The sequence below is a fragment of the Mya arenaria genome, chromosome 9 (assembly GCF_026914265.1).
Source record: "Mya arenaria isolate MELC-2E11 chromosome 9, ASM2691426v1".
Lineage (NCBI taxonomy): Eukaryota > Metazoa > Mollusca > Bivalvia > Myida > Myidae > Mya > Mya arenaria.
In genome coordinates, this window is record NC_069130.1 from 74,661,048 (window position 1) to 74,688,559 (window position 27,512).

The window sequence follows — 27,512 nt, forward strand, 5'->3', positions numbered from 1 at the left end:
TTTAGTATAAAAAGATACCCTTTCTGGTCGACTTCATTATCATGCATGTCTGATTCAGGTTCCGTATCGCTCGGAAACCAATCAAAATTCTTTTTGTTCTGCTTTTTTTTCGTGTTGCAGCTTGAAACCAGTAGGTGCCAACGACCTCTTCCTAATAGTGAAAATAACAGTGCACTGGCATCCGTTTCCTTGCTTGTTTTTTATTGCTAAGATCTGGTTCGAACTATCGCCTCAAACTTTAACGTGTAATGGGTAGTTAGTTAACTGTGTGGCGGCATGGGCGCATTTTTGTTCTGAATGTTACCCTATTATCAGGAGTGTCAGATGTAGAATACATCGTGGTCATGCATATGCTGTCAATCAGTAGCTGACTTCCATACACATTTCCGGGTTCGACGACAGGGTTCGCTTTAACGACTTCATGAATATATATGTTTCTTCGTATGGCATCAAACGGATCCACTATTCAAATAACAGCTTTTGGGGGACGGTATCTATCTAAACGAAACAGTGTCGGAGATGGATGTAACGGAAGCCGATGACCTGATCAGTTTTGATCTTTAGGAAATGTTTGTAGTCGTTATTGACGCTGTCTGTTTCACGTTGACAAGCAGGTTTAGTGACGTTAAGAAATAAAGTTCTTCAACTAAGGTTATATACTTCAAAAGCTCGTTAAATCGAACGTCATGTGGGGAAATTAGACATAATATGGCCTATGGTCAATTCTTGTAGACGAGCTAATTTTCTTCCGTCAGCAACAAGCGATATAACTGTATTGCAATTCGTGAGGCAGGAAACTAGGTACCGTTTGTCGCTACTTTTTGCCATGTTGATTTTAACTCAGAGTAAAAACGTGCATCAAAGATTACAGCTGGGGAACAATAGGATAACAAACAGCACCTGGTAATTAAATTTGTGATGCAAAATGTGCATCAAATAACTTACAGTATTTTTCTTTACGAACCTTCGAACACTGAATATTTCAGGTATTTGTATAGTTGCAATCACATCTTCCACTGCCCCTAAAGAGGATACGGTGGGAGGACGAGGACACATTAACCTTATTTATCAGCAACGCCCGTTTGTATAAACATTTAATTGAATGTGAACAAGATTTTACTTGTTCTGCTGATATAATTGCTTCAAAAATCTATACACAAAGTGAACAATTGAGATGAATGCAAAATGCCGTAGTTTAGCAACATTTTTTTAAAAACAATATTTATTCATGAAACAATGCTATGTAGTCGCGTTGGTCATTAAAGGGTCTTATTGATATGCGAAATTAAAATGACGTCAAGATAGTGTAGTCTGCAGGTGCGTTTTTAAAACCAATATTATCACAACTATTTAAGCGAATGTATCGCTATTTAGAATTTTATCTCGACCTATTCTCTGAACACATTCAACAAAGTTACCAAAGTTAGGTTGTAAATATTTGAAATATCTGGTCCGGAATTGTACTGTTTTCACATATATCGTTGTTTCAGATCTTAAAATAACCTTTTTATATGGTCTTCAAATATATTTAAACAATTAAAGTTATCATACATCACAGACTTTCTTCATCACAATTCTTGCAAAATAACAGATGTCAATACTACGAAGTACAATATACATGTATATGCAAAATACACACCAGAATATTTACATTGAATACATTGGGTCATGGTTAAGACAACAACCACCATTTTAAGCCAGTTGTCTAACTATCAAATGCAAAAAACAACAAGTATTCTCTAGATATGAATTGGCCATTTTTATGAATATCATAATTAGCATAATAATAATTAAATTAATATTTCTGTACATTTTAACTTAATACTATATGGTTCGTATGTTACATTAATCTTAAATGAATACATATATACATATTTTCCAAACTACCAAACAAATGTATAAAAATATGTGATATAAGCCACAAATGTCCGGTATAATTTCCTAGTTGAATAGCCAGCTATGCGGTGTTGTTCCAGTACCAGGTCGTGTGTTTTTCATCATTGAGTAATGTGAAAGGATAACAGAATGTTAAAACACATTTATCCTCATCATTCCGGGTTGAGCGGCAAGAACTCGGTTAGTGATGCATGAAGCTGATCATTGTTGTAGTGGCTAGACACAAGTGACCTTTGAGGTCTACGTTTTTGCCGCCCACATTTCCAAAAATGATTTATAAACGTCCGTCTAAACTCTTGGCTCATAGAGCAATAGAGTACAAAGTTTACACTACTGTTCACTAAGGCAATAATATCCATGGAATCGCCTAGCGGAATATAAACTTCCTCGAAGAAATCTTTAAGAAATATACAACACATAATTAGCACGCCCTGTGGCAGTTCCGTGACCAGGAATAGAACAATGACTATCAATAACATCATTGTAGTCCTCGACATATCACGATTTCGCCGAGAAGGCTGGTTAACTGAACCGCTCCCTGACATCCGCTTCTTGCTTTTTAATCTTGTGTTATTCAAGGTTATAAGTAACAACGCCCCGTAGATTATTATCAAAACACATGGAACTAGCTTAGCCAGACAGCTATATAAAATCAAACTGACAAGAATCATAGGCTTCACGTTTCCGGAACCCAAATTCCACTTTTCAAAGACATATATTGTAGTATTGTCCTTCCATGGCCACTCGTCAATCGAATGACTAAGATAGTTTGGAATCATCAGAATAATGGACGCAATGAATATTATTCCTACAACCACTCGTGCACGAATTATGCGTCGCATTCTTGTTAGATTTCCTTTGGCCGGTGAATGTATATGGCTATGACGGAAAATTGCAAGGGCTACACACAGCCATATTGAAATTGTGTGAGCAGTAGAGGAGAAATTCAGATACACGAGCAGGAAATGCATCCATCCCCACGTGTTTTTCTCCGCGGACATACTGTTCGCTGAGTAGCTGATATAGAAATGAAAGGCGAAAGGAACGTATGACATCATTGTTGCCATATCGGCAACTGCCAACCAAGTCAACACACTATTGATGGGCGTTTGTAATTTCTTCCTAGTTAGCACTATTATGTTTATGATATTCATTGGAATACCAAACACACATATTATAATGCTTACATAGCCATGAATGGTGCTGTACCATCTGCTAAATGCGTCCAGGGTTTCTGTATGGTAAACGATCATCGGAGGGCCCGAGGTGGTGGCTACTGCTGCTGTTGTGTTCATTGTATCAGCATTAGATATTATACAATATTTATGTGAAAAACTACAGAAACAGGCTCAGTAGCAAAAAGTCTAAACACAAACCCGGTTTAATGGCACTGGGTAAACGCCAAAGACATGGAACACACAAAACAAACACAAACAAGAAACATGGAAGAACAGCACAAAACTCCACAAACAGCACAGTGCATACATACCATACATAACAAAAGTAGGTATGTTTATCAAGGATTGTTAGGTTCCGCCTTGGAACGGTCAGCAAAATGTAAATTTACTGGGAGTTTAAACCGGTTTACGTGCGCAAACCTCACTCTTATCCCAACAATTCTAAACAATGAAAAAACATAAAAGGTCAATCTTATCAAAGTTTACATTAAACTGAGGAAACTTAATAACAAATCAAATAATAATAAACTTATAGGTAAACCCCAAGTACTTCAGAGATCCCAACTCTATCTGCAGACGGAGGAATACAATTCAGAGTACATAATGCAAAAACTTTTCAAAGATACGATGCAGTCATTGTTTGAAACTATGACACAGTCTGCCTTATAAAATAAAAGGTTTAAAACTGTGTGATCATAGAGTTTTATAATAAAAAGCACCATTGTACTAAAACTGGGAACAAATAAAGAAAACATTATTAAAGATCAAACCGACACATATCATCTAATCGTATCTTCCAAATGATTACCTATGTAAAATATTTAAGGAAAATGACGTCACATGCCAAGTCGTATAAAAGCCGAGGCATCATTTAATTGTTCCTGTCAGGTAACATTATTTCAAGTTCAACTGATTTGAGGTATATTGACATTCAACATTATCAAAACATAACTCAACTAATCATTATATTAAAATGCTTAAAAGTGCGACCAATGCGCATTTCATGTCAGATACATCGCAAAAAGGTACCTCACGGCAGCAAAATAATTTCTTAGGATAAATACACTTTTCTGCCAATTCGAAGTGTAAATGAGCATCTAGTTTCTCACTACGGATATGCCGATGTCAAAAACTGTAGTGACTGTAGTCTTTTATCACGGCATAACACATGGCCATTTTGCAGTGATAACGTTTGTAGACCGTCGGTTGGTTCCATACATCTTGAAGAAAGTAAGTTATTAGAAATCTGCATGAAAGTCAGACGGGTAATGCCTGTTTTAAATAGAACGTCTTATTTATTATTTTTTTTATCCAAAAGCGGCGCGTATGTTTATTTCTTATTTCAAAACATCAATTAACTTCTTTGTTCTTCTGGAACTTTGCTCACTAGTTTCGTGTATACTACAACAGCGAAAAGGGTGCGTCATAACGTTAAGTGATACGATTAGTGCACTAACCGCAGATGTCACTGACATCAGATGTCATGACAGATGTCTTGTAATCGAATTAAGATCGCTTCTGCGTACTTTAATGGGTTTGTTTTTCTATTAACATTTCCACATTTGATGCACCTGAAAAGAAGAAAAAGACAGTAGAATTAACTTTATGGAATACAAATACAATTATTTCTTCGATTTTGACAAAGGCCATCTAAATAATGTTTAAGTAACAACTGCTGATAAACATTTTGTAGAATATTATAGGAACTCGTTCACGTTTCAGACATCGAGAAAGATAAAAGCGTGTGAAACGTAAGCACCATGCTTGTATAAATGATTTCACTTCATAAATAGTGTCATATTAAAACTCACTTGTTGATAAGTATCTATAATGTGACAAAAATGCAGAAAGCGTCGTTTGTAGCTTGGATTTACAAAAAGAATCATAGAGGTATCTACCAACAGCTATTTGGTGTTTACTTAGATTAAGTATCATTACTTAAGAGAAAAGGAAAAACGCGAAACAGACACGCTACGAGATAGACACAACGTCACATATCACAATACAAAGATTAATTTGATATAACGTTCTCTTACACTGCGGAAAATGGTTGAATATACGGGAAAGAACGGTCCCGTACATCTTAAATATACGGGCGTGTTCGGACACGTACACCCACCGTGTACAGGACCCGTACACGAATACGTATACGGAACACCACGTGTACGGACTTCCGTATATCCATCCCCGTACCCGTGGATATACGGAGTTATCATTGTATATACAAAAATATTTTATATTTTTTTCACGTGTTTTTGAAGAAATACATATTTTTAGCATAGCATTATTTTGCCAAAAATATATGTATGGATGTACGGAGCCCGTACACTCGCATGTTCGGGATGGATATACGGACCCCGTACATGCAACTTGTACGGGATAAATATACGGACCCTGTACACGCAACGTGTACGGGATGGATATACGGACCCCATACACGCAACGTGTACGGGATGAATATACGGACCCCGTACACGCAACGTGTACGGGATGGATATAGGACTCCGTACACGCAACGTGTACGGGATGGATATACGGACCCGTACACGGAACATGTACGGGATGAATATACGGAGGCCGTACACGCACGGGATGGACATAGAAAGGGTTTGACCGTGTTAGACACGAATGATAAGAAATAACAAATACATGCTGTTTTTTATAAAATATTATTTATAGACATAGGAAAAACTACTATTTATATAAATTCATAAGATTTAAGAATATCAGGTTTGAGTAATCAATGTTTAATGTCATTCTAGATCTGCCTTAACATAATCATTTTATTGTGGCATTTGCTCCAACAAAATCTTGTATTATTAAAATTCCACTGTCTTGTCAAACAACAATTTATACAGGCTGTTAAAACAAACATCCAGAAAACATTACACATCTAATATGAGTTCCATTCCGCGATTTCTTGGCTTCAGGCATAAGGTCAAATTGCGCACGGACATCAGGTCACTGAAAAATGAAATTATACAGACACAGCAAGCTTATGGCGTACAGACATTTGAAATGCAGATTTGATATAATACAGCAATATGGCAAATTCATCACCATGAAGTTAGAAAACCCCGTGATAGAAAAAAACATTAAAAAATGTGACACAACCTATATATATCTAAGTATAGACTTGTTAAAGATGCACTCTCAAACATTAAAAACTGTAATCTTTAGCAGTTTTTTAGCAATTGACTGTGATCTTTGTGCTTGAATTGAAGGAATTTATACAAAAGTAAGCTAAATCTGAGATAAAATATTTTATGTCAAAATGGTCAATCTGAGAGAGTGCAGATCTAAAAAATTCAACCAGTCCATTCCCAGATGTGATAATACATAAACATACGAGGGTTGTCCGGAAAGTTTTGAGACTGTGTCTATATTTCAAAATGTTTTTTAATATAAATCAACAAACAATAAACAGCTGTGTATATAGACTATTCACGCGATTCCTTTTGAAAAATAAAATTAAATGATCTCATGATAAGTAAGGAAATGATTGTCAAGTCAGCCCATCTAGAGCTTCACGGAGCACTTTGAAATTGACGTTTTCTGAAAACTATTCAAAATTCATATATACTACTTCGTCTGAATAATAGACGCCAAAACGTCACGTCAAAACATAAGACGACAGAATGACGTCAGCTGCATCACTGTGTAAATTATTGACGCAGTCTAACTGTAGACATGATTGTAACGATCAGCGAAAGTAGAGAGGTATTTCGAAGATGTCGGAACAAATCCAACATTGACGTCACGCACGGAGCAGCGCGCTATGATCAAACACTGAGTTGGCAGCGGAATAACTCCTACAAATACTTATACGTTTCTAACACGGTATAAATCAAAGCCAACATGTTCAAGGGCTTTTTCTTTTTCGCTGGCATATACGTTTCAATGCCGTGCGATTTCAAGCGAGTGGAAGAACGCCAGTCTTGAGTCAGAGTGAAAGTCAGTGCTAGACATGTTGCAAGAAGACCGGCGGAGGACAGTGAGGGAAATTGGCGGATCCGTTCAGCTAAAAAGAACAGTTGTTCATAATATCATAAAAGGGTGGTTGGAACAGATATTCAAGCAATGGGTTGATTGTCACCGTAAGTGTGTACGTGCAGAAGGAGCGTATTTTGAAAAACTGTAAATGAGACAACGAAGTGCACCGTGGCTTGTAACCTGTACTTTTTGCATTGTTTGTTGTATACGTTCACTTCACAGTATATTGTTGAAACTTTCAGGATTTGTTTATACTAGATACAATTGACAGCTGATAAAATTTTAAATGCATCCTATAAGTGGTAATTTTTGTATGAATGCAGTCTCAAAACTTTCCGGACACCCCTCGTACATCTGTGTTGTACATGACATTTTTATGAAATATTGTCAATGTATGCAAACTTATATTTAATCAAAGTAAATTCAATACATAGCTTGTAATTATTCATAAAGGCATACATATTTATTATTTTGTTTCCCCTCAAAATTGTACCAGCGAGCCAAAAATTGTCTAATGTCAAAATGTCAAACCTTTTAGATTTCCATCTTTATTCTGATGTGCATTTATTCTTATTAAAAATATTTTAAGCTCACAATGCTGTACCTTAATTAAAATACCAAACCCATGCAACATTTTATCAGAATTAAAGTTTATCCGGTTGTTCAATGGTTCACGTTCGAATTATAACAACCAATGCACGGTTCACAGACATAATAACTAACTAATATTCGATGTCCCATCAAAAAATAAATAACAATTATATCTTATAATATGCTAGCTCGTAGTCTTACCTCATTATTGTTGGGTATTCTTCCATGTTGCTATTTGGCTCATGTAATGACACAGATGATATCGATTCTCGCGCTTTCTGCATCCCGCTGTTACGATTGGCTATTGATTATACGCTCTTGATTGGTTTAATGACCAGCAGCTAAATATTGGTTAAAACTTACGCATTTCTTGAAAATTTAAACGAAATATAAAAATTGTTTTATTAACTATTATTTTATTATTATTATTATTATTATTATTATTATTATTATTATTATTATTATTATTATTATTTTTATTATTATTATCATTATTATCATTATTATTATTATTATTATTATTATTATTATTATTATTATTATTATTATTATATCAGCGTAAATTGAAATTATTATAGTCGCATAAATATGCATAGCAAAAAAGAAAAATTGATGTTGTATGGCTAAAAGCGTTACTACTAACGCTTTTAGCCATACAACATCAATTTTTCTTTTTTGCTATGCATATTTATGCGACTATAATAATTTCAATTTACGCCAATAGAATTTTCGGCAGATTTCCACATAGTTGTGATAATTATTGTGAGTTATCTTAGTGACTGAAGTGAAGACATTGATGCCAAATTTAGCTGATTCTGAGACAAAACGTAAATAAGTAAAAACTGTCAAACTTAAGAGAGTGCAACTTTAAAGATAGGGCATCTTTATTGCAACTCCCTCATACCAATGGATGGGTTAGAGTCAACCGCTATCAATGAAAATCATGCAAACTTGAAATTAATGATTATTGTTCTTGATTTTAATAAGTATTCAGTCTAATTTCTTTAAAAACAGATGCGTCTTATTTTATATATGACATCAGAGCGGATTTTATTAGCATTCTTCAGAACAGTTGTCACAATTGTGCAAATACAATAGTTAGTGAGATAAGAAAGCTGGCTATTTATATATGTATTTATTTTTCATATGTATTTAATTTTCATTTAATATTTCAATTAATATTTAATTCGGTCATAAAATGTCCCGCAGTCTGTCGAATTAATTAATAAGATTTAGAATTTGTGTGTTTTTAGTTGTATTTCGTATAGTTTTATGACCCACTGGCCATGTGGTTTTTCAAAGTAAATGATCATATCACTAATTGACATAACGCGGGCTGTCAGTCAAACTAGCTGGCCAATACCCGACTGACCAATCAGCGTCCAAATAAGGCGTGGCTTATCAGTCGCCCTTTGTTATCCGCCATGACCTCCGACAATCTGCACTTCAGAATATTTATTACAAATGTGTTCTTTATGATTGAGAGAAAGATAAGGAGAGCCAAACACTGACATTAACACAATTACATTGATTTTGACTTCCTCTGCATTTCTTTTACATACATAATAATATATGAGTATTAAAACTGCACTCTCACAGATTGACCGTTTTGACAACTTTTTTTTGTCTTGGAATGAGCCAATTTTGCGTAATATTCTGGATTCAATGGTATAAGACTGCTGACAAATGATCAAATCACAATTGTTCATATTTAGGTTTGAAAATTGATGTTTTATGGCTAAAAGCGTTACAATAATACTAACGTTTAAAAAAAAAACTAAATATTTTGGCAGTTTTCAAAACAGTTGAGATCTGTTATACTGTGAGTTATCTTATAATATGACTGAAATGATGGCGTTGATGCCAAATTCATCAGATGAGACCAAACTTAAAAAAAATGTTAAAATTGTCAATCTTTAAAATGCATCTTTAAAGAGCATCTTTATTTCAACTCCCTCATACCAATGGGATGATTAGGGTAATCTGCTTTTAATGAAAAGGAAGTTCATAAAAGGAGTCAAACTATGAAGAAAGTAAACTAACAATTAGAGCCATTTTCAATAAAATTAAGATTTAAAAAAATCTGGTTTCTTCAAAATTATAACTTAATGCAATTTTTAAAAAAATCAATTAGAAAACTTGAAATTAATGAATATTTTTGTTGTGTTTAATAAGTAATCGGTCTCTTTTGACGCCTTATCTTAGATATGATCTTATTTTATCAGCATTCATCAAAGCAGATGTCACAGATACTATAAAATAATTTACAATTATAAGTGAGATAAACCTGCTGGATATTTATTTACTTATTTATTTATTTATTTATTTATTTATTTATTTATTTATTTATTTATTTATTTATTTATTTATTTATTTATTTATTTATTTATTTATTTATTTATTTATTTATTTATTTATCATTATTCAATTCATGCATAATATGATAATTATATTTTCCGCAGCTTGTCGATGAAATTAATTAATAATTTTAATAATTCGTGTTTCGTACATTTATGACCCACTGGCCATGTGGTTATGAAAACAAATGATCTCCGCGCGACATGCACTAATTGAAAAGGCCATAAAAGTACCCGAGAAAAAGACAGTGATGACACTTCTTAAATATATTAGGTGCCACCTTTCAATATAAAAACAACATATATTAGTTATGCACCCAATTTCTTCGGTAACCCATAAATTGAAACAGTCGTCTGTGGACTTATCTGTAAAATGTATTAGTTAATTCCTACGATTTACTAAAAGTGATATAGCCTTATGTGTTTATATATATAAGTCTTAACATTTAGGAGTGAACCCCTCCACTCATAACCTGTATGCCCCATTGGTATATTCAGCATATACGGGGAAACTAAACACTAAGCATGTACGGGAAACACAACATGTCCATGTTTCCATTTTGTACGGGTAATGTTACTTGTATATTTCCAAACATCCATAATATACGGGATTTGTACACGCCAGTATATTCATCATGTACGGGAAACTAAGCGTTCCCGGGCTATAGCCGTGAATTTATCCACCCAGCACTGTCGAATTCAATTATTTTGTATCATATAGATGTCATTGTAATTTCTTCAACGGCTGTTAAAACACATAAAAGCGTTAATATGTCTACAAAACGCGACTCCTGTTACTCTAAAACACGGAAAAACGAATAAGTCAATGGTATATGTAATAAATGTTGATCGTATCATATAGCTGGCAAATGTTACACCACTCAGCATTGTCAAATCTTATTCTTCTGTATCATAAAGATTTCTCTTTAATTTCATCAAAGGCTGTTAAAACCAAAAAAGCATTTACAATTTCTACAAAACGTGACTCTTACTTACATATTCCTGTTTCTCTGCAAGTCAATGGTGTAAATGTTGTTCATATCATATATGCTGTCAAATGAAAGGACAATTACCCTTTCCTGATAACAAAATTTAAAACGATTTTAAAGCATGTGTGTTCCGTATATCCATAGGGTACGGGAATTGTTACTTTTCCGTACACTCAGCATGTACGGAAACATCCATAATATATCGGAAATGTATAAGCCCGTATATTCATCGTGTGCGGGAATGGTATGATCCCGTATTCTCAAAGTGTACGGAAGAGCATAAATTCCCGTACACTTAGACAATGTTTGAGTTACCGTCAGTAACAATAGGAGTTCACTTGGATGGCAAACACGACTACTAAACCATAAACATTTCCTAAAACTTAGTCTTTGGTTCGACCTGAAATACCTTACTTATGTTAACGCCAGAAATATGTTGTTTGTATTTGTTTGTATTTCTTTTAAACGTACCGTCGGTAAGAAAACCTCATCTGATAAAAATGAGTATGTTCTCATGAGATAATTAAATAATTTGATGGCGAAGAAATATAGGGAATATTTTTACAATTTTGACAATAATTGTACAATTATAATACCATTACCATTATGTTTGTTTTACTTATTCATACCATGCAAATATATCATTAATTTGAAAGAAAGATTATTAAGATTAAACTTGATCATTATTTTGTTTATGTGTTTAAATGTTATATTTGTTATCATGTTTGATAAAAATACACGAAAAAGCAACTAGTTAGCTACAAGTCTCAAGTAAGTTATTGTAGAATAGCTTTACTGACGCTTTCGGCGAAATCATGCATTATCTGTGCTAGTGTTAAATAAACATTTGATAAGATGTCTGACACAATGAACGTGACCGAACTTAAATGGGCTTATTTTGTTAATGAAAACAAACATGACAGCCACGTGGCCTAGCGTTTTCTTCGATGGCGGAAGGTTCCGGGCTCAAACCGAGACCACGTCATACTAACATACCTATCAATTATTGGTACCAATAGTCCCCTTAATTGGCGCTCGACATAAAAAGGGTTGTGATGGTGGGACAAGTATGAGGTTAATGCGAACATAAACCAGTTTAACCACACCGCACTCGTGTTCGAGTGAGCTCATGTGTGGTATGTTTGTGATGTTCGTACTTGTTTGTGTTTCTCGTTTAGTGTCTTTATGGGGCCACAACTTGTGTCTCTAAACAGGGTTTATTTGTTGCTGTTGTTTTACTACCGAGCTTGTAATTTGCATTGCATTTATAAAAAAAGCCTACCAATTCCGTAATTACTAAAATATCATCAACACCTAAAACGCCAAAGCTACGAGTATAAAAAAAACACTTAATTTTCTGGTTCTAACTAATTTCAAAACACGTATACCCTTAAAAATGAAAGACAGGTTTAATACAGCACTATTAATGAAAAGATTATCACGTATTTCATTTCCTTTCGTCAGTGGTTTATAGTTGTTTAATATCCGCGAGTACAGTCCTCCTTTTTGGCATTATTGCTTATTTCTCTGCATTCGTTCCAATAAAAGCGAGAACAGTATTGCTTCTTCGTAATATGATTGCATTTAAATTACTATGATGACCGAGATGGCTTATAAATTAGATTATAGACTATAATAAATTAAATTGAATAAATTATATTAAAGAACCGGAAAAAATATAATGAATTTAGAAAATATACTTACACTATACTCAAGCTTTTATCTCCAAAAAGTATACCAAATGAATGTGAACATGCATCAGTGACACAATTGTTTTTAATTAAAACACGTGTTATATATTGAATGTTGAATATTGTGTGTGTGTAATTGTCTCATTTTAGCGATTGTCATTTAATTACTTTTAGTCATTAAATCATATTAAAATTACCGTTCACGTATTATTGATGTATTTTATCCTACTGGTTAAACACATGCGTAACAAATATTCTATTAAATAAATAATTGTTTCGTACTGCGAATATGCTGTAAAAGTATTTTTGTTACTTAGCAGAACACAAACTGTATGTTGGTTTTCGTTTATGGCACGAGCACCTCTCTTCTCTAAATATCACTTATATAGCTCACTTTTTCAGGTTTCTTCCATTCCAAAAAAACAAGAGTTGTTATTATTGCAATGGTTATAAACAATCCATTCATTTAAATAGTTCTCAGATTCAAAAACACCCACACATACACAAGTCCAGTCTATATCTCAATGGCTATTTTCTTCGAAGTCTTCGCAGTAATTAATATTGAAGGCGATCAATCATTCGTAGTGGGGAAATAAGAACACTATACCGTTTTTTTTTCTCTCCTCGTATCCATTCCATCCGCGAAATAAATGGCTGTCACTTGTGCACCAACGCCGATCAGTTATGCAAGACGTTCCGATATCCGAGAGCATACATTCATCTTACTCGCTAGAGTATTGGCTATTATACGGCTGAGCATCGCCGCCTAGCACAAACACGGCTTTTTCTACAGGGTAGTATTGGCTTTCATTATAACCATGCTATTTGATCGAAATAAGTGAAACATCATTGAAAAGGAATAAATACCAAGTTCTATATCACAAACTAAACAATACAAATATACTTAATCAAACATACGTGTATGAAATAAATGAAACACAGTTGATAAAAAGAAAGGTATTAAGTCGACGAAGTAGCCTATCGAGCTTACACCAGGGACGAGGTTTAGTTGTGAAGAATTCCATTTATACAAATAAACAGACATGACGTTATCATACGGTTTCCCGAAAGCTATAAAACACGTTATCATCTTACTCATTTAGAACTAGTTATAAAATATCTTAAAGAAATATTGTACAAATACTATATTGGGTATTTATCTATTCCGTCAATGGTGCGAAAAATAATATTCCGTGCATGTTTCTTCCCATTAATTATCTACTAGACAGCGCTGTTTCAAGCCTATCAATAAATGAAAGTTATGGAAAAGTGTTGTATATTTCTGGTTATACTTATTTGACTTATAATTATATGTATTTCCATCCCCTTTATCGTAAGCTATGTTCATGCTTCCGTACACAAAGTTGTAATGATTAAACCGATAAAGGCCAGACACAAGGTTTGACAGTTGGCACTTTTACAGGAACGCCTACCATCGCAATATGCAAGTAATGTTGATGTTACGAAGTTTATTAATGATTCAAAAGGGCTTTTACACGAACGTAAGCCCAACAAGGGTGCTGGCACATGTTTTCGTTTGTTCATTATTATCAAAAATAAAACATATATCTACTATTGCTCTATGTTGAGTAACGGATTACTATTTGTATGTATGGTGGATATAAATAACCTTTCTGCTGCATTGATTGTCTCAGACGTAAACGCTTACCAAAATTATTTTGCTATAATATTTATCAGAATCCAGCAAGGAAAAACATTGAATGTTGGCGAAAAATGTCAGGTCGAATCGAATGAAACAGTTGATACATCTATAAACAAGTAAACAGTGAACTAATATATTGCTTTATTGTATTTTCTATCTGTGTTTTAGCAGAGATCAGTATTCATACACAAAAATTAGCTGAAATAATCCTTTTGATGTGCTTGAAGCTTACTGCAATGCAAACACACGTAAACGTGAACCAAGGATTAAATGAACTGTGTCGCTGTTGCTGTTAATTGTAGATATAGATATAGATAGACACTTTAGAAAAAACATATATACGTTTGTGCCATGAACGTCAGACATTAGCCAAATTAAGAAATTGCAAATTAATGAGCTGGCATTGTACGGCGAGTAATACAACAAGCAAATCAAAATAGTTCCACGTACTCGCCGTTTAAGCAAAAATGTATACACAGATTTTATATCATTCATATTTATTTTATATAAGTAGAAAATAATAACATTTACTGAGATGCTCGAAAAAATATTTTTTTCCTGTTTAATTCATTATTCGTATGAACTTGAAGTTGTGATTCTAAGGATCATTCCTCAAGAATGACATTCTCTAATAAGCACGTAAGAAATAATTGTTGCACTATACAGCAAAACAACAAATGATGTAATAAAAGGTTCGTGCACTCGCCGCACACCTTTGCGTCCCGGGTTTGAATCCCGAAATCACAATTACATTTGAAAACAATATTTTATTAGAAACAATCTATATTCGTACAGAAGCGAGCCGCATTATGTCTCACAATTTTGCACTTTAATTCAATAGCGCACTAGAGAGTACACGTAGTTGAAACGTCTAGCAATAGTTGTGATAATCATTACGTATGCATTGTGTATTGATGACATTTCAGAAAGCCAAAATCAGAGTGCCAGTAACAGACTATGTTGTATTGTCGTCTCAGGACACCATGGTCAATATCAGTCACTGACCGGTTGAATAGCCAAAACGGGCTCTTGTTCTTGCCTTGGTTATCGCATTATCGTACATCAACATTCAACCTTTAGCAAATAATAGGCAATAACAGAAGCCCAGACAACAATTTGATATATATAAGTTAACGCTGTTTCTGGGGGTGACATATCCATTCAGGTTACTCTAAATGTTTGTCAAAAGCACTATATAAGTATATATGGTTGGCATTTTACGGCGTTCCCCTGTTAGGTGACTATTTATAGGCGAACAATGTTTGATTTTCTGGTTGATTTGACGACGTTCGTTAATCGTCTTCATATTCAATTTTAGAAGAAAACAAAAAAAAATTATCTTTGATTTGATTCATGTTAAGGTAATCTTCGATTTTATCATAACATACAAGAAATAATATGTAGTATACAAATGCATGTGTTAACATTTGTTTCAGCATAGTGTGCTGCTAGCAACACTTAACAACATGTAAATTGTCAGGAATAATGCCATTGGTGTTATTAAGAGTAAACGGCGGTCAGTTTCAGAAACACTAGTCGTTGACCGGTGAGATGAAGTCAGTGCTTGATACCTGAGAATATAAAATAAAAGCTATCAAAATCTTTTCAGATTTTGCCCACATATAAATACACACATTAAAACACCAGAATTATCCTTCTGTATCCAATTGTGTTCAGCTGGTAACCTCTTTAGTTTCAGTTAACCGAGCTGCATATATAATGGTCAATACTTAACACAAATATAAATATAATTAAAAACTCATTATAACGTTCAAGCTAGCCTTAAGATAATCTGTTGACAAGTTCAACTGGCTGAATGTTGCTCCTACAGTGGTAGGTGTTTGCAATTAGGATTCCGAATGACAAATACACTATACCTTTAATGGTTCTATTTCCCATAATGCTCTTGGTTAACATTGGTGACCAAACTTAATTTGGGTCTCAAGTGAAAGGGTATTAATTGGTTGCTGATTCTACTATGAACCATAATTACTTTCAAGCATAAATGATAATCACTGCAGTATAAACAAAGTTATTGGAGTTTTCATTTTGCTCTTTAGTTTACCTTCAATGGAACGAGAAAGTACCCTTACTGAATTAAATATAAATGTAATATCTAAACGCTTCATACAAAACAAATTCCGAAATGACTGTATGCACTACTTTATCCCTGGTATATGATTTAGTCAAGTTGTTTATTTGGAGAGAGGTCGACACTTAAAGTCTGACTGATACAATAACGAATAGAGTAACAAATTGATGCTCTTGTAATCGGTTCACGTTTAACTCATCGCTTCGCGTTAATCAGTTATTGTACACGAAATAGCTCGCTCGACAGTCAATTAGTGTTACCATTCATGGTATTTTAACAATGGCGTCACATTTGAACATAATCTTATAAACGTGCAATGTACAATTCGGAGTCGAAATTTGGTTTTCTCTCCTTAACACTAATTTTGCCTTAACGACATTGGCAAAAACTAATTTCACTTCGTTTAAACATTGTAATTACAGCAAAAAAACATCTTTAGAACATTATCAGGCATTTAAATGGATTGCAAGAAGTTTTTAGAAATGTTTTTGTCGCATTGCATGTTTAACAAAGACATTGACAAATGACAAGATTCAATAATAGGATAGTTGGTTTTGCAAATTACAAATAGAATTAGCATTATAAACACGCTATCGATAAAGCTACCACTTGTTCGTTTGTTAAATTGACTCTTACATGCTGCTGGTGAAGGCTTTAATTGTTTCTTAGTCCTGTTGGTGCTTACACCGTTTATGCAAGAATTTGGTTCTGTTAAACTTATCCATTGTAGCAGATACCCTAAAATGATAAAAGAAATAATTGGTATATAACATTAATTTCCTGTATTCCCCGGTATGAAGAATCAGGTATGGGCTAAATGGTACCTTCATATAGCTGCACATAAATGTCAGCATGATGAAATAAAAATGTTTCAATACAACGAATTGGTGATGGTGGTGCTACTGGTGATTGCGTTTTGTAACATGTTTTGTTGAGAAACATCCCAAAGCTGAACATTTTTTAAGACAATAAAATTAATCCATGCATAAACTAGTCAAACCCCACGTTTCCAACCAGCACCAGTGGCTTGCATGCCAGTTCATATAGCAAGTGATTTATGCGGCAACATAAATATGAATTGATGAATACAAACAACATGGTCTTAATTAACGACAAGTGTGATCTAGCATGTGCAGGATCTATAGAATTGAAAAATCCGTATACTGTTGTCAATATAGGCTTGATAATATGCATATAGCGTCTATTAAAATCTTATGTCTGCTTGCTTATGTGTAACTTCAAAATGCAATTTTAGTTTTAGTGCGAAAGAAACGAAATGAGTTCACTTACAATGCGTTTTTAATACAGATGTGTCCTAGTTATACGACCTTGTCAATTATAAGCTACTAAATCCCATGTGTAATACAGTAAACTTATCATGAATATAATGTCATTTGCATAAAGCAGCGAATTCGTTGACTGTATATTGAAAAACATGTCATAATAGGGTGACACACACATAATTGGGATTTAATCACCATACTCTGATGAATTATTTTCTAGTGATAGTGAAATAAATTGTGATTCTAATATCAGACCTTCTTAAAGTACGCAAAGACTACTATCACCGTCAGACATAAAGTTCAGTTGAGCAACCCGTCACAAGCGTATCAATAAAGCATTCCATTTTCAAACAAATTTTAAATTGAATTTTAAAAACTTTAAAAACTTTAATTAAAGTTACTGTTTATAATTGTTTCGCGTATCGCATGTCTTTGAAAATGAAGTGAAAGCAAACTGAAAAATTCAATTTTAGGGCTTATTGAAATACTTCAATAGGACTTGATGATTGTCGATACAGTCAGTGTTAACATTTAAACTAACACCTGTATTCTAAATAGAGGGTATGTGTCATAATTGTGGGCCAAATTATTTTATTCGTACTTGTACCTATTAAAGAAGGACTGTTATGTCAATATTAGGCGAAACAGGGTTACCTACCCATGGTCGTGAATGGAACAAGTCTGAGCCTTCCAACTGTTTGGCCAGGCGCAGATATACCCGCATAATGTTTACACTATTACATTGATTCCACTGACTTGAACCCGGCCTCGATTACAAATATTGTTTTAGAAGTATTTTTTTCTCAGAATTATAAATGAATGTATGAATAATCTCTTTCCCTCCATCCCGGGCCATGATATTCTGCCACTTCGCAAAGGGCAGGCTGTACTGTTTTGCTGACACTATCAATCTATGTTGGTTTTTACTTCAAGTTGTATCCACTTAAAATATACAAATATACATCACCTCACTTAAGTGGTATTCCCAGAGATGGGGCGTAAAATATTGACTAATACATTGTTGGCTTTGGCTTTTGGTTGATAAATGCTCCATTGGGAAGAAATATTGCCAGAGGGGTGTAATATGTTCCGTTTGTGTTTGTCACTATATATTAACAATTTCCATGAAATATTTTGTTCTGTCACGCATTTACTTTCGTTATAACATAAACATAAGTGTATGGCTTGTTCTAACACTTACAGAGTGTATGTTGTATTTCGTTAAATAGAGTTATTTGGACAAGTAACTTCTTCCCTGTTGCTATATTAATCTTACATTTGGAGGAATGTTAATAAATGCTAATGTCGAATATGCTTATATGTCCTTACAATAGACATGTATACAGAAAACACATTTAATATGAACTCGAAAGATTTGAGTACGTATGAAGTTATTTATACGTTAATTGAATTAAAAATCCTTTTTTTTGAAGACCAATAGGAAATACTTTTAGTTCCAAGCTGCGATTGGTAGTGTCCAACTTAGCCCAGATTGTAAGACACATCTTTGCACAAATATCTACCGTCAACTATTACACTGAAGCTCTGGGAAACTGAACACGAGTCAATTTTTTATAGTATACATAAAAATTGCCATCAAACATATTTTTACTTGAAATACAAGTATGCAACTTATGTTTTTATTTGTATATTTCTATTTTGATAATAGAAAATGAAACAAAATTGTTCTACCAAATACTTTCAATTCAGCTGCGACCCATTCTGGCTATCATTTCAACTGTTGGATATTATTGCCATTATTTTCAAGACCATATTCAGATAATATCAAAACATAAATTATGTTAATGCTTGCACTGTTTAGGAAAGTTTAACTAGAATAAATTTACTTCCTTCAATGACCAATGTTTAGATGTGCGTTTGAAACATCTTACAACAGACTGCCAATTACAAGATCCTTTGATTGATTCTCCTGCGACTGCTGTCAATTACCTTGTACAAACAGCCACTGACCGCTTGGTTAGACAGACCGATCACTTATTAATTGTCATGGTTATGTCATCATTCACTATTTATCGTATCAGTGCCAATACCAGGGGCAGCTTCAGGTAATTTGATATGAAAACTCAACACCTTCTCTTACAAAGCTCAGGCCATTCACACATGGTTCAGCCATTTGTATAGCAAATTAATAGTTCTAATTTGCAATTCTTCTCCTCCATGGTCTATCTCTCTTGATGTTGTTTTGATAGCATTCGTAATACATGCGCCAGTATATTGTAAACAGCTAACGTCATGTTGTTGATTTGGGCAATAAACAATGTTTTTAAATTAGCAGGATAAAGATCGCTCAGTGTCCCATCTAATGTAAAAGTTTCAGCAGTATTTAATTAACATAACATTTAAAACATTCACAACTTAACATAAAATAAGGATCTGGAAACAAGTACCTAAAAACGTATTTAAATTCCTTTTCTATCTAAGGCAATGTATATCAAAATATGGAAGCCCACGGGAAACAGAACAAAAAAGAACTTCTTTTTAATTTCGTTTGAAACAGTTTAAACAGTTCTACACAGCATTTTTAATCATTCCGTTAAGTTTTTAAGTATTTTGTTTTGACCTTGTTTAATATCATACGAGGGGTGATCGCGAAGTTCGTGTAAATTGTTCATAACATTTTTATTTTTATTCCTATACATCTGAAACTGTATTATCCTCAAAATCAATCTATTTAGATATATAATGTTTGGCGAAATCATAATCAGCTAACTATAACAAAAATAATTGTATCCTTGGCAACGCATCAGTCCCTAATTGGCGCACGCCGAAATGTGTATATTTGTTATCATCCATTCACCTTAAGTAATGCAATTTATACAATGGTTCTTATCGTTAAAAATCCGCGCAAATCCTGCACGTTCAATGTCAATGTCATGACGTCATTTCCGTATAATTCATTGTTGTTTAATACATCCGGTTTGAAAAAAGCAGCTTGGTCGTTTGAACAGTCAAGGAAACCAAACCTGTGTTATGATGTCAACTGGACACTAAATTATGCAAACGAGTTCGTTTAGACTTTCAGTATACTGATTTTTTTAGTTTTAAAAATCACGTCAGTATCTAATGATTTTTATTATTCATGTTAGTTCGCTTGTGTTGTTGAATACTCTTTTATCTTGGAATCGTCACAAGGATAAATATATCATATAAGTATGCGTCGGATCCCCAAATCAAACATGGAGCGACCTCGAAGTTAAATGGACAGATTTTTTTGAGACAATACAGTTCACTGGGAATTACATATCATTTATCCAGTATTAACAAAATAAATTATTATTCCTTATCGATACAGAGTTAATTTAACAGAACCATTCGACACATATCATGTATTTACATATTACGCTTCTAATAATTTAATTGATAGAAGTTAAAACAATGATTTCTGTATTTTAATTTACATTAAGAACAAGATACCCTGTTTTTTCACACTATATGTTCTGAATTAATTGTCCTCTGATGCTCTATAACGTTGATTAACAGCTGCAGTCGACAAATGAACAAAATAACCACATAGCAAATTTAACAGAATTCCGGATTCTGCTATTGACCACTGACAGCAAATCGCTACTATGGACAATGAAATAAGGTTTACGCCCGGTAACAAGGCCAAAGCCTGCAATTAGTATGGTATACACCCTTATAGTAATCATTCTGTTTAACTCTTGAGAACTCTAAAGTGCCCAATTTATCTTAATGATTTTCCTATCCATTTAATGTATTTCTACCTTTTTTGGAAAATGAACATAAATTAATTTTCATTTAAATTCGGCGATGTGACGTTAGGCAATTATTTCTGAAGGCATTATGCATATGTACAACCATTTATGTGAACATGTATGTAATGGTGAGCGAAACAAAAAAGGAGTTATACACACACAGATTGTTTTTAATATAACACATTCGTCATATAATTAGCGAAGAACTTACATATAGTTATCTATAATGCCAAAAATATGTTTTCTTTTATCACACAATATCATATGAATTGTTTTTTGGGAAGAAAATGTTTCCTTTTTTGTCACATTTTATCGCACATCATATTTTATCCGCAATTCTTCATTTTATACACTTGTATAGAACTTTCTTCTGTATATATTCGGTGCACTTTATTTCATAATAACGTTTTATTCACACCACTAACAATATTGTCATGGCACTTCAATCAGTACAGTCGGGACAACAAAATAAACAAGTACTTTTAAATGATGAAAACGAAGCTATAACAAGAAGTTATTAGACGTATTTCCCCTTCGTTTCGGGTTTAACAAAAAAATTGACAAATAAAGTTGCACCAAACGTTTACCCATCATTGGCGAATAATTTTGCAAATAACAAAATAAAAAAAAATAACATTAGTTTAAACATTGAATAGTATAAAAAGGATATTAAGATAAAATACCATCTCTACATTTGTTGAATGGACGGCAAGTAAGCTTTTTCTGATGAAAAAAATCATGTTATTTACAAGTGTGTTTTATATTACGCTCGTTGTGTTTAGTTTCAACTACTGTGGTTGAGAGATGAAAAAACAGTACATATAGTATTGAGCAGAATGTTTGTAAAAAAACTAGGTCAATGCATATTGAACTTCAATATTTTAATTAAAATATTAATATGTGCTCCGCGTTATGAACATTCGAGGGTAAGCAAACAGAATCCCATTTGCGCGCGTTAGTACAAGTAAATAAGCATATACATACTACTCACACACTTACTTAAGCAAGATTATTGTTATTGTTGTTGTTGCTGCTGCTGCTGCTGTTATTGCTGTTGTTTTTGCTGTTGTTGTTATTGTTGTTATTGTTGTTGTTATAATGATACAGGGGGAAGGTACCGTTTACAAAATTTATAATACTGGTCAAAGATCCGTACCCAACTAAAGTTTCATGCACCGGCTGAACCCTGATTGTTGTTATCTAGTTTAGGAAAATAGGTAAGTGACCATTTACCAAAGTAGTTATGATATTCCATCTCAAACGCCTCCAGTAGAAATAAGATAACATATTATTTTCAAAAATTGCCTTAATTTATAAGGTATTGATGTACGTTTCTTTTTCAAAGATTGTCCTTCAAAACAGTGTAATATTCATTTTATTAGCGTCTCAAATCATTGATTTTAAACTCTACACTGCAAAAACAACATAGAAACAAGTACATTGTAAATTTGTAAATATGTATATTGACTTACATTTTATCATCACAGGAGTGTCAGCTACAGGCTAATTAACATCATGATCTCACGAAAGGGTCGTTAATGTCATGTATAGTTCAGCCATTGACCGGTATGAGCACTAGCGAGTTGCGTTAGTTATCGCATTACCATAAAACAATATTTACCATTTACCAAATCAATGACCAGACTAAGAGGCAGCTGATGGCAAATTGATATGAAAACAACAACTCTGGAATTGACCACACTATAAGTTGTGTTTAAGATATTTGAAGAAATGTTTAACGTTTATGTGTCTGATGGAACGACTCCCCTTCTTAGCTTGAATATGGAACTCGAGGAGAAGTGTTTGTTTTGTGTAAGATCAATAAATAATTTCGAAATTGAAGGTACAGGTCAAGAATGAGTACTTTTAGTGTTCACATATTTAAAATTGAAATTGTAATTAAATGCATCAAATGGATATAAAATGACCGTTAATTTGTAGAGTTGAAAATGAAGGGGCAAAGAAGTATGCGAACGAATCATTATTTTATTTATAGGTCGCTGATGTTGTGTCCTTACAGCTTTATTTTTACTTAGCTAAACAAGTTTCGTTTTGCTTAGTTTTTTTTTGCTAAATGGTATTCCCTTTCAAATAACGTGATTCGGTTCACATTATCGTTGTATACGTAGTACATTTCAGTCAACAAAGTGAGTGGTGCTTTCAATACTTTAGGTCAGTATCATCTGAACACCACCATTAATTAGACATTTCATCACATGTTTTAGTATCATTCAAAGTAAATAGCAGTAACTTCTAGAAAGAACAGTCGCTGACCGGTGAGAAGAAATCAGACCTCGCTATATCAGTCCTTTCCACAATAATATTTCCAGCAGCCATTCTTTTCATCGGTTACATCGCATAACCCGATATTTCAGATAAAAACAACACCTTTTCAAACTTTTCAAAAGCTTTGCTAAAACTCATTGTACCTAATGTAACCGCATAACTCTGATCAGATGTCGACCTAAAAACTCATGATACATGTATGAGAATAAGCACGATTATACATAAAACATAGTTTTGTATTGTATGCTAATGTCTTAGCGTTCGATACGTCGGTGGTTGATTATTTAAAACGTCCAAATTAAATACGTCCGAAAAACTGGAAAACATACGTTTAATTGCAATAAATAATTACTATTAATTTAAATATTGAATTAGTATCGGTAGCGAGGACTATTTGAAAAACATCGAATAAAACGAAACTGTACACTTTTGTTTGTTATTGAGTTTACCTCCAGATGTAGTGATATTTTGCGCGCGATTGCTCTCAAAACAATATGATGAATTAATTACTGCACACTCATTCGAATGGTTAATGATGTAATACAGTTACAGTATCCAAGGTAAATAAGAGCGATATATGATGATGAATAAGTCTAACCATCTCACACCCTTTTTGTAGAACCTACGTTACGTTGCTGATCAATAATGACTAAAGGGATATGTTACCACGTTATGGAGCAAAACAAACTCTAGGAGACAAGTTTCTACATGACGGACCAATAATCACTAGGGACAAGTTACCATGTAGCGAACCATTAATGACTCTAATGACATGTAACACGGATTAGTAATCCTAAATACAAATTAAGTTTGAGGGTGAACAGCTATCTTCAGTATTGCCTTATATCTTTGTTTCACATGGCAATCCTTTCGAGAGAGACCAGGTCAATAATGAGTCTAGGGTAGATGTATGCTAAACACCAATTATCGTAGGTTTAGCGATAAGGAATATTTTCGTAATTACTTATAACGCTGTTCGTCTCTACTTTCCGTTTATTCCGTATGGAATTGCATGGCGGGGCCAATGATGACCAATAAAAGGTATCGGTATATTAATTTTAAAGACAAGTACGGTGTTTTCAGTATATGCTATTTAATAACGTGTTCAGTCACAGATCGCACCATACCAAACGACGCTTAAAACAAGATGGTTAGTCTTACGTCTTAAGATTAACTTTGGAACAACTAGTATGAGATTGTGAGCGTAAGAATACTCGTATGGCACTGACCTGTCTAATGCTGTAAACCAACCATTTAATGATAAATCTATTGTGGTCAATTAAATATTTAATTTCAAAATATATTGTCTAGGCTAAGTTTATTCATTAATAATTCGACGAAATCTTCTTTGCTTTATTAAACTTGAAATGCTTGTTCCAGCACTGGTATTTTATACAGGTTGAAATGAAATTTATTGTTCAAACATGAAAGGCATTTTAAGACAAAATAAAACAAATCAATTTAATTGAACTTTGATGGATGTTCGTTTACACATTTCGTAGCCTAGTACATGTCATCACTTATTAAACGTGGAGTTAGCTGCATAAAGGATGCCGTTGTGTTTCAAAGTCGTTAAGAAAATGTTTTTCCAAGCTTGTAGGCACAATACTACTCACATAAATCACTATACTCATGCGACTATACATGTCATTCCTAATATGTACACTTCTTTGTAAGTTTGTGTTAAAAGTAGTCCTCATGTACACGAAAACGCACTAAAAGTGTTTCGCAGCCTGTAGAAAGGAGCTAGACACCTAATGGTTAAAATTGGCAGGTACAGTATTTCCTAAAATCAAACCTTGAATTGTCAATGCGAGCTAGAAGGAAACCGATAATAAATCATTTAACATTATCAAAATAATAAATCTGTCTCATCATTATGGCCACATTAAATATACCGCACAATGTTATCCCAGTTTAAATCATATATTTTTATGAGTACAGATAAATATACCGACGCTATTTTCAAACTCGGATTTACGTGGTAGAAAACCCTAGTTAATTTCAAATTGGTAAAATGCGCATAAACTGCGAAAGATGCATGTGTAATTATCGATGTAAAAAAGTCAGAAAGTAAGATTCAATGCGTTGTACACAACGATGTCAACTTACGTAAGTTTTTGACAGTTTCCTGATTTTCTTGCAAGTGTATCATCTGATGTCTGGCCGGTATTATAAAAATTACACTTCCGTCTGATTGGTTCAAAACGCACTTGGTCCACCCATTCTCCACTTCCCCATGAAGCATCTGACTATGCAAATAACGGATTTAAATAGAATGTGAATTGTTATAAGAGTACGGTTCTTCATGCTATTTTAAAACCATTGGAACTGTTCTTTTCAATTGATGGTATTGATTTTTTACGTTAACAGTAAACTACGGTTTAGATTATCGATGTTCACAAATACCCTTGGGAACTTACTAAGTAAACCAACCAAAACATTCCTGCCTTATATAACAAGGCTGTTTCGTGAGCACTTAATGTTTAAAATGTTTGCAACTAATATACGAGTTCATAAGAATGGCTGCTAGACACTGGTTGGACACCTTTGCTGTTATCCTATTCCATTGCGTTCCTGTCGCACATATTGCTTTATGTCACTGCGTATCTGCGTCAATTACGATTATCGCTTTGTCTGTGTATGACCACGTTTACTCAACTAAATAGGAACGGCATGCCGACGTCATAATGCCATTTGCCTGTAACTCGTTTGCGTCCTTAATGCAAAACTATGTTCCTAAACACTTTTCCTGAATAATTCAATATGAAATTGGATGGATTTAAGTAGGCCCAGGTCTGATATAGTTAACTGATAAACCTTTGACACATTGATATTGCTGTGTAATGTACGGTTGGATCACGGATTTGACGGTTTAGAGGCGCACTTTAGGGTCGTAACTTTGAGTGTTCGCCCCCTTTCCACGACCGACCTACCTAACGTGCGCACCCACGACTGCCCAACCCTATACAAATGTAAAGCCTCAAAGCCTTGTAAAAGGGATCCTCTCACGAATATATTGGCTGTTTTATATTAAAAATATAGCTTATTGATGTAACGTACTGCAGTATGCATTCATTTTCTACCATACTTACATGTCAACCTCACTTGTACATGTTTACAGGGGCTTGCGCCGTATGCACTTCAACACCACACCATCTCCAACGCCAGCATCTTCTAGTGTAATATGGGTTTCAATATATAAAGTATACAGTTATCAACGGCAAAATATATTACCATGATATACGCCTTAACAAATATAGATTCATGACCGGGGCACGCCACTCATAAGTTTGATATAAAGGTGGTTCAAGGTTTCAATTGTGGTATATATTTAAACAAATACTTTCAGAGACATGCTAACAAACGAATGTCGCCTTAACACTGAAACTTATGCTTAAAAAAATAAAGTCTTCTTTTTTTCAACTTTACAACTTAAACAAATACAACCGTAAAACAAAAGTTAAATTTAATTACTATAGTATCTTTTAAGCGCTCTTAAGGATTCCGAATGACAAATACATTAGACCTTTAATAGTTCTATTACCCATTATGCTCTTTGTAACACTGGTGACCAAACTTAATTTGGGTATCAAGTGAACGGGTATTTATTGGTTGCGGATTACTACTAAACATGCAACATAATTACTATTAAACATAAATGATAAACACTGCAGTATAAACACTGTTATTGAAGTTTTTATTTTGCTCTTTATCTCAATCGAACGAGAAAATACCCATTTTGCATGTGTGCAA

General features: G+C 33.7%; 1 protein-coding gene across 1 annotated transcript; it reads right to left on the minus strand.

Moving 5' to 3' along the window:
• Positions 1-2,048: 2,048 nt before the first annotated feature.
• On the minus strand, positions 2,049-3,191 carry LOC128246382 (G-protein coupled receptor dmsr-1-like). The gene has a single exon (XM_052964565.1). It carries the CDS (start codon positions 3,189-3,191, stop codon positions 2,049-2,051), a length of 1,143 nt encoding a protein of 380 aa, XP_052820525.1.
• Between the last annotated feature and the right edge of the window lie 24,321 nt (positions 3,192-27,512).

Coding starts and splice junctions, on each gene's coding strand:
- LOC128246382 (XM_052964565.1), bottom strand. CDS start 3,191: ATGAACACAACAGCAGCAGTAGCCACCACCTCGGGCCCTCCGATGATC.